The 13,181-nt window shown below is 45.0% G+C and overlaps 1 protein-coding gene across 5 annotated transcripts in view; it reads right to left on the bottom strand.

Annotated features, from left to right (window-relative positions):
- Nucleotides 1–907: 907 nt before the first annotated feature.
- The window catches only part of LOC122785211 (histone deacetylase 4-like), a 76,951-nt gene continuing 64,677 nt past the window's right edge, over nt 908–13,181 (bottom strand). For all 5 annotated transcript variants that reach the window (XM_044050943.1, XM_044050950.1, XM_044050935.1 and 2 more), the window contains 14 exons: nt 9,846–10,041; nt 8,715–8,848; nt 8,526–8,628; nt 7,549–7,595; nt 7,301–7,408; nt 5,816–5,871; nt 5,519–5,606; nt 5,282–5,401; nt 4,917–5,014; nt 4,040–4,158; nt 3,050–3,183; nt 2,744–2,828; nt 2,508–2,652; nt 908–1,469 (listed from right to left, as the gene is read on the bottom strand). In XM_044050943.1, the coding sequence (XP_043906878.1) occupies nt 1,430–1,469; nt 2,508–2,652; nt 2,744–2,828; nt 3,050–3,183; nt 4,040–4,158; nt 4,917–5,014; nt 5,282–5,401; nt 5,519–5,606; nt 5,816–5,871; nt 7,301–7,408; nt 7,549–7,595; nt 8,526–8,628; nt 8,715–8,848; nt 9,846–10,041 (1,473 nt within the window). In that variant the 3' untranslated portion in view covers nt 908–1,429. The remainder of the gene's footprint in view (nt 1,470–2,507; nt 2,653–2,743; nt 2,829–3,049; nt 3,184–4,039; nt 4,159–4,916; nt 5,015–5,281; nt 5,402–5,518; nt 5,607–5,815; nt 5,872–7,300; nt 7,409–7,548; nt 7,596–8,525; nt 8,629–8,714; nt 8,849–9,845; nt 10,042–13,181) is intronic.

Below are 13,181 nucleotides of genomic sequence, written 5' to 3'. Positions count from 1 at the left end.
TCCATGACTGCCTCTCAAAATATATTCACTTCAATATACATGAGTAGTGTTCAGCTCACACTGGTAACCAAGGTAGTTGCCAACTGGCAAAGTGTGGGAGGTCGTAAAAAAAACAAAAGAAAACAAAAAAAAAAATGCTTGAATTGATTTAAATAGTAAACATTGAACTGGGGTACTGGGAACCTTTTTATCAGAAAGGACCAGTACAAGAAATGTTTCCACTTTCCAGTGAAGTACAAGTTACTACTGTATATGCAAACTCATGCTTTGGCTTTTCTGACTTGGCTTTCTCTTTAAGGTGAACATTCAAACATGGCCTCTCTGCTCAAATGCATGCTTCATGACTTCGGTTAAAGGGAAGCTACATAAAAGGCTGAACCACCTTTTTTTTTTTTTTTTAAGTTGTCAATCTAATCAGTCCGTGTTAGAACTTTGTGTTTTTCTTTTTTTTGCTGCTGAAGCTGGCAACTACCTTCACGAAGCGTTGTTTTTTTAAAAATATATCCGTCCCACAGTAAAACGTCTCGCCTGTGAGACCGTCTTCGTCACCGTCCAGAGTAAACATGCTGAGAGATTGTTCGCTTTTTATTTTCATCGCCCAAACTCTCCCGTCTCCCTCCTCTGTGCACTGATTCCTCACAGAGAGAGAGAGAGAGAAAAAACATTGTTTGACTTAAGGCAATCTTTTCCTGAACAATCCTGAAAATCCAGCAGACCCTCCCCAAGGCACTCCTCTCACGCTTCTTCTTCTTCGTCATGTGACAGTCTCGCCGTCACATCTTTGTAAAAGCCTACAAAAAAAATGTCAGCCAGTAAACACATCTCATAAAATATGACCTCAGATGCTGCAATGCCCTTATTTTGACAGGGGGGAAAAATACAGTTGAGACAAGAGAAAGAATCCCCTCCACCCCCGAGCTGGGTTTGACAGCTGGGGACGTCTGCTGTCCCAGGTGTCCACACACACGTGTGTGCGTGTGCAATGCGAGGGCAGCTGTGTAAAGCACCGTATGTTTCTGCACAGAAGTGTGATCACACTTTTTCTAAAGACGAGATCTGCTCTTGAAAAGATGAAATCCGCTCTCGTCCGCCGCCTCGCTCACGCGGTTAGCCACTGTGGGCTAACGACGGGGGGTGTGTGTGTGAAGACTGACAGAAAAAAAGTGTCTCAGAGCGTGTGCCGCCAAAGCAACGCCGTTATGTTTGTTAGGTTTTTTTCCCGTCCTAATTCAGTCCTCTGTCTCCTGATTGGCTCCCCTCTCTGAGGCTGAGCCCACCCCCTCTCGGGCTGTCAGTCAAGGTGACTGACATGGTGAGTGGCGTTGTAGGGACTAAATGAAGGATTCAGTCGAGACTCGTCGCAGCTCAGAGAGGCCCGTCTCAGAAGAGGTCAATTGTAACAGTGTGACACCCTCAGGTTTCCCCGCCATTACAGTGGCTCCTCCTCTTCCATTGGCTCCTCCTCTGGCCTGAAGAGACAATAAACGCACACATAAGACGACATGCTGCTTGTCAAATGTCCTTCATCTATTATTACTATTACTCCACGGTTTTTTATTTTGTTATTTGACGTCACTGTGTACTGCACTTTGGTTGATCTCGGTTGTTTGTAAAATGTGCTCTCTGTAAATAAATTTGAGTTGAGTTGAGAATTATTAAGTTCAAAAATTAAGTTTTGTTTGCAGAAGGTGCAGCAATATTGCACCTTAGTCTTATTTTCTTTAAAACCTGTCGTTCGTTCAGGAAATTATGTGCAACTAGTAAACTGTTATGTTTACAGTTGAGTCTGTTTCATCATTTAAAATTGTTAAAAAATGAAAAACATTCATTCATTCATGTGGTTGTGTTAGACAATGTATTCACAGCACTACACCACACCACAGTAGTATAGTATAACAGTATTCATTATAGTCAAGTAATTTGATATTTTCAATAGAGTTGGTTAGTCATTGTGTTTATTGTGTGTTTGTATGCTGCCCTGTTTACACCAAAACAATACAATTTACTGCTTTTTTAGATAAAAGAGATAACATTTAATTAAAATTCGGCCCGGCCCGCAACAACATTTTTTGTTTCTCATGTGGCCCCTTGGGGAAAATAATTGCCTACTCCTGGTCGAGAGTATGACCTGTGCTTTACATGTGTGACCTTCGTGACCCTTACAGACTTCAGACTCAAACTAATCAGCCACAGTTTGCTCTGTAGCATACGTTCAATACCTATATCTTCATCTTTCCCCCACTGTGCTCGGGGGGAAGTTTTTGGGTACAAACTTTAACCTGCTGATCAATCGGCTTCACCTGCACTGACCCGAGGACAACAGCCATCCTGTATCAGCCCTCATTTATGCATCATGTGCAGCACATCTGTGTCGCATGTTTTGATTAGAATATAGCTTGATAATAACAACTATGAATCAATACAATGCATGGATTGTATCTTCTTCTCACTGCCTCTCAATATAAATCAGGTTCTCCTGCTGCTTTGTGACTCTGGCTCCTTTTTACCTCTGATCCATGGTGTTGGTGTTGGCCACAGACAGCGAGGCCATGGCGGTGACGGCCTCGGCCTCCTCCGAGTCTCCTTGTTTGGCTTCCAGCAGGGAAAGACCCAGCCGTGGTGAGTAGCGATGCACCGAGCGCCAGTACTTACCTGAGAAGAGGTAAGGTGGAAGATGGTAAAATTAAATGATTTACTTTATTACTTTTAATGAAATTATAATCAAATCTGAGTGTGAACTCACTGTGAGTCTCTAAAACCTTCTCCAGGGAGCGGACAGCGTTGGGGTTGGGCCTCTGCTCTAGCAAGGCCTTTGGCAGTGGGTCCAGCTGCAAGGGACAAAAACACACACATGCATCATATATATAATAAACACAGACATGTTAAAGGCAGCGTTTCAAATACTCTCCACTAGGTGTTGACCCTGAACCACACACTGTCTGACTTCATGTGTTTCCAAAATATCAATTACACATCAGTAAAAGAGGTGGTGGAGCATAAATCGGAACATAAATTCCGATTCAGATCTTGCGTTACGCGACCTCTGTACCTCTTGGCCGAGCAGGGCAGCCACGCAGGCCTCAGAGGCGTCGCAGATGGCAGTGAGGTCGTGACCCCCCTCCAGAGCCAGCACCACGCGGCCGCCCGTGAGGGTCATCAGCTGCCGAGTCAGATAGCCAAAACCTGGGGACGGGTGATAAGAGAGAGGGCGGATATAAAAGTTGTACTTTGTGTAGTTAAAGATCCAGTATGTGGCATTTAGGGAGGGTTTATTGGCAGAAATAGAATATATGACCCACAAGTATGCTTGTATAAGTGCTTTAAAATAAAAAATGATTTGGTTCTTGTAGCCTGAGAGTCACCTTTTTTAAAGACGGGGCCACAGAGGCCGCCGTCTTGTGTCAACCTAAACAAATGAAGCAGCATTTCACATTTTGAAGCACTCAGAGACGTACATCCTTTTTGTGAAGGACACCGTACGTCCCTGACACTCAAAAAATGTTTGATTATTTGACACAGGATAAATGACCAGACAACGTTTATTACCATCTGAACAAACTGATATGGAATTATTACTTTTGTGTTGTATTACTCGAGGGCTGTAGCGATGAATCAATTATTTACCATCAATCGTCAACTGATTTTATGATAGATAATGTGTTTTTTAAATAATTAATACAAGTTTTCTGATCTTTCAGCTTCTTTAATGCGAATATGTTGCGGTTTCTTTGCTTCTTAATGTAACAAAGGAATCATTAAAACTAAATCATGATAACAAATGATAACTTGATTAACAGAAATTAAATAGTTAGTTGCATCCCCATATTACATATAACAGAAAAACCAGTATTTGATTTATCCAGCCTGTGCTATCATTCAAACGTCACACAAAAGACAATAATTCTTAATTTACCAGTGATAACAAATTAATATAAACATCAGCAAATAGTGTATTCAATATCTGTTGATAGCTGCCCTCTAAATCCTACACGCTGCACCTTTAAAAATGTCTGTGAAGACAAATACTCCCCACACTCACATTTGGACGTCAGAGTGTAGCCCCCTAGTGGTGGAGGGTGTCCCTCCACCGCGTCAAAGCCTGAAGAGACCAGCACGATGTTGGGAGCAAACTCGTTGGCTATAGGCATCACCACTGACCTGAGAACAAGAGGTAAAGATATAAGTGTAAAAGTTATATGGTGTATAGATTACAATGTTAAAGATTATTGTCTGTTTTTATGACTCAGAGTGCATTCCCCCCAGCAGTAAGGTTCATCTAGGATGTGTGTGCATAACTTAAACTGCTCACTTTTATTGACTACTATGAACGTTTTTTCAGCTCGATTTGTCTCAATCAAATAGTTTTGCATTTTAAAAAGGTTTTGTCGGACAAAACAAGACATTACATTACACTTCTTTTGGGCTTTAGAAACCGTGGCGGACATTTTTATGGCAGCAAATATTCAATCAAATACGGGGGAATAACAGGGTGTTTCCCTAATGAAACTCTAATCTACCGGCAGAAAACGAGAAAAGAATCAAACACAACAGCAGTCAGTGTTTTTTATGAAACAATCCATCTCCAGATTTAGTGGTTTTGAATATTTTAGGTTAAGTGTTTGCTTTATGGGCTGAAAAAAACACACAACACGTTTAAAAAACCCCCCCTGGATTAAAAGATGTGTTGTTACAAAGTCGTTAAATAAAAATGTGCTGTTATGGAGTTAAAAGGTTTTTTCCCCGTCACCAATCTTCAACTCCAGCTGTCAATTTGAAACGGCCTATAAAGCAGGAAGATTCAATTTACGCAGGGGTGTTTTCCACACTCTCTGCTGTTGGTATTAAAAAGAAAAGTGATATATAAAAAAGAAACTAGGCACTGTGTGTGTGTGAAAGACTGAGAGTGCGTGTGACACCTGAAGGCAGCCAGGTACTCGGCGTCTCCCATGGGCGGGTCGAGGCCTCCAGTGAAGGCAACATTGACGTTGAACCCGACTCCTGGACCGCTGCCCACCTGCACACAGACACACACGCGTGACTCATATGTACATCACGTCTGCCGGTTGTTAGCTGCTCTGTTTGCCTGTGAGCTACATGTAGGATGGGGGTTTGTTTTGCAGTGCAGCTCCACGTTCACTTGCTCAGTGATTACTTCCTGACATTTGAATCCATATACTCGTATTTTGTAAATCATTACACAAAATGTCGTCTCAGGCACTTGAGTCATCAAACTAAATTGGTATTTAGCGACATAGATCGAGCTACTGTAACACAAACACACCTCATCGGGCGCCCCGCTTCCAGGAAAGAAGTTCCCGTCGTCGTAGCGATGAATAGACAGGTAGAGGACGTTAGGGTCATCGTAGAATGCTTGCTGGGTGCCATTGCCATGGTGAACGTCCTGGGGGTTGATTTTTACACAACACAAAATGAGAGGACAGAAAGAAATCCAAGCACAAACTATTCATTGCACAACACTACATGTCAGCACAAAGATGTGGACTCTCCAGAGACTGACCCAGTCCACGATGAGGATCTTGCTGATGTTGAGCCTCTGCTGCAGCAGTTTGGCTGCGATGGCGACGGAGTTGAAGTAGCAGAAACCCCTGAAACGGCAACAAAACGTTCACATTTTTATCATGCACTTCAAAGACGTTGCAGTAAAGAAGTATAAAAAATAAATAAAGGTGTCCTTAAAGCATTTTATGTGCAAACAAAACTCAATTATTTGTGTAATATGTGTTCCAGACAGTGGTATATGTCTATGCACAGATTAAGCGTCTCTAAGTGAGTGTGGTGACGGCTGTGGACTTACATGGGAGTGCTCTCCTCGGCGTGATGTCCAGGAGGGCGAACCACAGCGAAACCATTCTAAGAAAGAAAGAAGGAAAGACACCCATCATTCCTCAGTTGTTTCCCCCCTGCGTTTAGTGATTTAGTGAACAACTGCTCGAGACGCTGTTGTCGAGCTGAAGACAAAGTGGAGAGGACTAAATCTGAAACAACAACAGTGAGCGGCGCTAACAGATTGAACCTCAAATAACAAAACTAAGTGGAATTTGTTCAAAGGTGTGCCACAATATAGTTAATGAATCAATACGCTGAAACACAATGCTATTGACTGGTTAACAGATAATGAAAACAAGTCTTGCAGTGAAAACAGTATAAATCTGTTTTACTGACGATGTGAAAATAAAACATTTAGTTTATTCTCCTCAGAGGGGCTATGTGAAAGAAAATGATATTTAATGATATGTCATTAAAATAAGGAAACATTTGTTTTTTCCACAATCTTATTTGCGGCTGCAAACTCTGTTTATGTTTTGATCGGCGGAAGGCTCTCCACCCCATGGTGGTCAAACGGTGAGTTGGATGGAAGAGGAAGACCCAAGAGTACGGGTGGGCGTGTTCATGTGGAGGAGGAGGTTATTGTTGGTCTCATACATGATGTGATCTTTGATACTGTAGGGAGCCAGTGAAGTTGCTGTAGGACAGGTGATTTCCGACTAATGGAGGGGGTTCTGGTAAAGACGCGGGCACCAGTTGCAGTTTATGGATGGAATTGACAGGATGTGAAGCAGAATAGCAGTGCTGTTGGGTGAGAGGGATGGATGTGACGCTGAAATGAAAGAGCGCTGTCGAGGATGACACCCAGACTCTTAACCAGTTAAGTTTTAGGAAGTTGATGGCGAGCCAGGATCTGGGAGGGTATATGTTGTACGAGATGACACATAAATCCGGCAATGTGTCAGACAACTTGGCTGTTTTCAAGTTGAAGATGTCAGGATACTGCAGGTCTACGAATAATGGCCTCTCCAGCTGTTTCCACACTCGCCAGGGGGAATAAAAAGGATCACATATATTCAAGTGTGTCAAGTTTTGCGATGTATCGCAAAATTGATATCTCCATGGATTTAAAGTGTGCAGTCAACTCTTGACAGGCTGAATCTAGCACAGGTCCCATTCTTTTTTGGCAGTTCATAGAATCTGCGACACATGGCGTCCGGAGCTATGGGTTTGAAGGTGCCAGCTGTTATACAACCTAAAAAAAAACCAATTTCCCCGAAAAACAAATATGCTTTTGGTAGATATTTATAATCATATATGATGATTTTACAACCTAGTTAATGTGATAATTATCCCAATATAAATATCTTACATATATATCACCTTTAGAGATTATGGTTGTCTGTGGCAGCCTCATGAGTGTTTTTTTCCCCGACTATGTGGGGAAGAAGAGATGACACCAGAGGATGAGTGTGGATGTGTGTGTGTGTGTGTGTGTGTGGGGGGGGGTTACCTTCAGCTCGCCAGTGGCCACTTTGAAAACAAGCTCCACAACAGAGCCGACGGCGAGGCGAGCCGCGCTGGAGGAGTGGACCTCGTTCCATATGGTGTCGCTGTCCACCTGAGAAACAAACACACACACACTTCAAAACCTGAGCCACAAATCTACAATTTGTTTCCATAGCACATATTTCTGCACCGCAACTAGGAAGAATTATGAGATAAATTATACTAAATACTTGACTCCATAGCTGTACTTACCCCCACCCCGCCACATGGTAGCCGTACAAACATGGGAGTGATTGAACCTGGTGATCGGGAAATGAAAATAAAATTAGAGACACTTGGATAATATAAATGTGTTCCAGGTATTACTTCTGTTGTGGGGACCTAAATCTTAATCATTTTACGGTGAAGAAAGATAAGGTTAGGCCAGTGGTACAGTAGTTAGAGTTAGAGTACGTCTCCAGGAAATTAAATGTAAGTCAATGTATAATGTATAAACCATATGGAGTGAGGACATTTTGGGGAAAGTGATGACATTTTGTCTGGTCCTCACAACTTGAAAGGGCTTTTTGGGGGGTTAAGACCTGGTTTTAGGGTTAGGAGTTAGGAAACGTTTGTTTTTTTTGTTTCATATGAATGTATGTATTCTTGACACATGATAATAAGTGCTAATGTGCAAATGAAAAAGTACAAAAATGACAATACACTAAAAAGAACAAGTGCTATGGAAAATAAGTACCAAAGTTGTGTTTCAGTCCTAACTCTGTTCCTTAGTACAATGTGGTGAAAGAATTTTAAATCTGAAAGTTCCACCTCATTAGGACCTCATTAATCCGACATCATTTTACTGTCAATCATTGTGCCACTGACACAGCCTGAGTGAGCCTCAAGGTCCACAGTCTTCAGATTATAAATCCCACGTCTACAAAAATGCACATCATTTTGAAACAATGTAGAATATAGTTTGTTTTTTAGTCCGTACAGTATGTACAGTTTCCCACAAAATGCACATTAAATGACATCCTCTATACCAGACTGGAGCTCCCACATCAGCAGCATTACCTGCTAGTGCTGTACTTTATGGACCTGAAGTGTGCATTTTGTTTGTTGTTTCTCACTCACACAGAATTTAGTTTTCATGAGGCTAACGTTTAGTTGTGATGGTTACGGTTAGGGTAAAGGGCTAGGGAATGCATTCTGTCTGCAGTAAGTATGTGTGTGTGTGTGCTTACAATCAAGTTTCTGTCGGAGAGGGTTGGTTCCATATAGTAGGACGTGAGCTTCAGAGTGAACTGTCTGCAGCTCCTCCAGAGTGGCTTTCCTCCCACGGATACACTGCACACACACAAACACACACAAGGTTTTACATCCGTGTCATAGACATTTTACTTTGTGTATGTTTTAGTGTGGAGACGTCGTACCTCACACTGCGCTCTGAGTCCAGTCTCCTGCAGCCGCGACCAAATGCTCTGGATCCTCCCGGCGTGCTCCGGGTGACTGTTGGTGTTTCCACACATACACTGATGTTTCTGCATCAACGAGTCGTACACCAAACCTGAGACACACACACACACTCGTGTTAGGTGTTTATTGAATAAAAATCCAGACTTATTTCTAACATCTGTATTTCATTTACTTTGAAAAGCATCTTACACTGCAAAAATTGATTTTCAAGAAAGTAAAATCAGCTTCATCTCTGGGGAACTGTTCTTTTTTTTTGCCAAAAAAGCAAAATAATCTTGTCAAGAAAGTTTTGCACAAAACCAAATTATCTAAATTTAAGTAAGAAAAATCTTTCTGAGGTATACATTCTCATAATCAGCTTAGGTAAGTAAAAGAAGACTCATTTTAATTTAACATTTCTTACATGAGAGAATTTTGTTGCTTATTATTAGAGCTGCAACTAACGATTATTTTCATATTCGATTAATCTGTCAGTGTTTGTCAAACCTTGAAATGATGATATCCAAAAACCAAAATGATTCAGTTAATAATTTCTTTGTAATATGGAGCAAATAAACTAGAAAATATTCACATTTATGAAGCTCAAACACTCCGAAAACATGAAAAAATGAAAAAAGCTTCACACCGATGAATCGATTATCAAAATAGTTGACGATTAACTTAGTAATTGATTAATAAGTGAAAATCTTGTTATAATTACAACTTTCTTTAATTTTGGCCTGTTTTTCCTTGTTAAAAGGCACATTACAGTCTGACTTTTCAGTCCAGTGCATTAGGGGGAAATGGTCAAATTTGGAGACAAAAACTTCTCAAATATTGTAAATTATAGGTCACTAAATGGCAGACCACAAGTCCAGAACCAGATTCTGTCATATGACAAAGAAATCATTGTTAATTTCCAGGTGTTTTCCAGGAAATTCATGACAATTCAGTAAAAATTGATGAGCACTTTTAAGATACACAGACAGAAATGGGGAAGGAAAAAAAGACTGATAAATCTGTAAGAAAATAATTTTAGTTAACGAAAAGGAAACTAAATGCCCAATTTTCTTACTAAAACAAGAAAAAAGGGGGACAGTGACGCCAACCTGTGGTGAATCGAGGTTTGATGGTAGGTTCAGGAGCTGGCACACTGATTGGAAAAGAGGAAGCCGAGGCTGGAGAGGACTGAGCCCGCGACAGGGGACGGTGTCCGGGGAAGGATATCGACAAGCCAGCAGCCTCCATGGAGGCTTGATAGTTTCTGAGCTGGTGAATCCGCTGCTGCTCTAGCAAAAAAGCCTGCTACTCTTGCCCACACACACACACACACACACACACAAAATAAAAAATAAATAAAAATAAGGTAAAACATAAATAAACAAGATGAATCCTCCGGCTGTCAGGAGAAGTTGTTTTGTGGTGCATCAAAAAAAAGTGGATGCATTAGAGGACTAAAGTGAAGAAAAATTAATTTGACATGTTTTATATTGCTACTGCAACATATGGCCAAAAGATGGCAGCCAAGACAAATGATGCCGTTTCAGTTTCTCCCGGCATTCAATCACGGGGAGGCCCTGGAGGCGCTGAGCAACATTTTTACAGCCCAAATTACATTTATGTGTCTGTTTTTGTTTTGAGTTTTCACATCCCCGGGTCTTCCCCAGGAACATCTACAACACATTAGTGCCAAACACAGTTAAAATCAATTCTCTGAGACTTCATATTGATTCTCTCTGCCGATGTTGTTGTACGGCTGTGTGGCAGTGGGGCTTGGTTAGAGCGACGGCTGCTGGAGGAAAGGAAGGAGTGGCTCAGCCGGTGATCAGACAGCTGGACAGAATCAGGTAATTAGTCAGCTATATAAGCATGTTTGTAACCTGGTTCTGGGCTCTTGCAGTAGGCTGGGTCCGCACACGGACACACAGAGAGAGAGAGAGAGAGAGACTGAGAGACACAGAGACACAGAGAGTCAGACCAGCGCAGCGCAGGAGAGCGCTGACACACCAGCCACAGCTGACTGCTTATGTTTTGTTTGATTGATTATTTTCAGTTACAATAAACCAATATATTTGCTCCCTCAACGCCGCCTCCTCGTCCTTCCCGAACCCCAGTGAGTGGGAAAGGCTCACAGTGGCGCCTGAATAGGGACACATGGAAGGACAATCTCCGCTGTCGCTGGCCCTTCAGCACCTCGCTGCGATGCAGGAGAGCACCACCACGCTGCAGCAGCAGCAGTCCCGGCTCCTCGCGGACATGGCGGCGTCACAGCGGGACGATCGTGCTCTCCTGCGGGAGCTGCTGCAACGCCCGGCTGCCCACGGCGCCGACCCGGAGCCCGGTCGAGGACGGTCTCCGCCCGTCGCCCTGCAGCGGATGACCGCGGAAGATGACCCGGAGGCATACCTGGACATCTTCGAGGGCACAGCGGAGGCGTGTGGGTGGCCGGAGGAGGAGAGAGCGCTTCGGCTTCTTCCCCTGCTCACTGGCGTGGCGCAACTGGCCGCGCACAGCCTGCCGGCGGCGGCGCGCCACGACTACACACAGCTGAGGAGAGTCATCCTGGACCGGCTGGGCAGTACGTCGGAGGGACACCGGCGGCGGTTCAGGGGGCTCTCCTTTGAAGAAGCCGGGCGCCCCTTTGCATACGCGCAGCAGCTTCTGGACGCAGCGAGGCGCTGGCTCCAGCCGGGGACCCACTCCGCTGAGGACGTCGTTGGACAGGTGGCGCTGGAGCAGTTCATCGCTGGGTTACCACCGTCCACAGCCAATTGGGTCCAGTGCCACCGCCCGGCCAACATCGAGGCAGCGATCGTCCTCGCGGAGGACCATCTCTCTCTTCCCCGGCGGAGCATGAGGGAGGAGACCAGGCCAGCGACGATCCCTGCCAGCCGTCCCACTCCGGCCCCGAGGAGGAGGTTCCCAGCGGCATCGGCTCCTACACCACGCACACACACACAGCCGGAGCATGCATCGCTCCGGTCATCTAATTACCCTCTGCCGTCTTTCCCTCAGGGCCCAGCCTACGTGTCTGATCACCTGGCACCCCGGGGGGCTCCTCAGACGCCAGGGCAGGTGTGCTGGCGGGGTGGGCAGCCCGGCCACATCAGAGCGGAGTGCCCGCTCATGGAAGTGGGGCAAGTGGTTCGGGTTGCCGGGCCGCCGGCCCCCTCCCCCGGTTCGGAAGGGACGTACCGTATACCGGTATGTATACAAGGGGGTACACATCAAGCTCTGCTGGATTCTGGTTGTGAACAGACCATGATCCATCAGCGCTTGGTTCGACCGGGGGCATTGTTAGAGGCATCGTGGGTGAGGGTGAGGGGTGTGCATGGGGATATTCACGATTATCCGGTGGTGGCCCTGGAAATTTGTTTTAAAGGGAAAAAACATAGAGTAAAGGCTGGAGTTAGTACTCGCCTCACGCACCCTCTAATTTTGGGAACAAACTGGCCGGGGTTTACGAGCTTAGCCGGGGAAACCATGAGGGTGCGGTCACGTAAGTCAGGGAAATGTGAGTTATGTGCTGTCCTTAGTGGTGAGGCGGAGGTGCCGCATCCCGACGCTGCTGGGGGGGGGCACAGATGGCGCCCATGGAAGATTTTCCCCTAGCACAGTCTCGGGATGAGACCCTCCGCCACGCCTTTGACCAAGTGATGAAAATTGATGGTTGTCCGGTTCACCCTAACACAGCACTCTCTCACCCCTACTTTGTTGTGGTTAAAGACCGTTTATACAGAGTGAGTCGTGACGCTCGAACAGGGGAAGAGCTCTCCCAGTTGTTAGTCCCAAAAAGCCGCCGAGAAACGATTTTCCAGGCGGCTCACCACAACCCCATGGCGGGTCACCTCGGATATGATAAGACACTGAACCGGAGCATGGCCCGATTTTACTGGCCGGGCATTCGGGCGGATGTAAGTCGGTGGTGTGCATCCTGCCGCGAATGTCAATTAGTCAACCCTCCGGCCACCCCAAAAGCGCCCTTGCGCCCATTACCATTAATGGAGGTCCCTTTTGATAGGCTTGCCATGGACCTCATCGGGCCATTAGACCGGAGCGCACGGGGATATCGCTTTGTGTTAGTTCTAGTGGACTATGCAACCCGATATCCCGAGGCAGTACCCTTGCGCAACATCTCGGCGAAGAGTGTTGCACAGGCACTGTTTCAGGTCATCTCCCGAGTTGGGATCCCGAAAGAGATCCTGACTGACCAGGGCACATCGTTTATGTCACGTACACTACGTGAGCTATACGAATTACTGGGCGTCCGCTCAATCCGGACTAGTGTGTACCATCCCCAGACTGATGGCCTGGTGGAGCGGTTTAACAAAACGCTAAAGAACATTATTCGTAAGTTCGTACACGAGGATAGTCGTAATTGGGATAAATGGTTGGACCCTCTGTTGTTTGCAGTGCGGGAGGTGCCCCAGGCCTCCACGGGTTTT

This window comes from Solea senegalensis, linkage group LG2 (assembly GCF_019176455.1).
Source record: "Solea senegalensis isolate Sse05_10M linkage group LG2, IFAPA_SoseM_1, whole genome shotgun sequence".
Taxonomy (NCBI): domain Eukaryota; kingdom Metazoa; phylum Chordata; class Actinopteri; order Pleuronectiformes; family Soleidae; genus Solea; species Solea senegalensis.
This window is presented reverse-complemented; position numbering and strand designations above follow the sequence as displayed.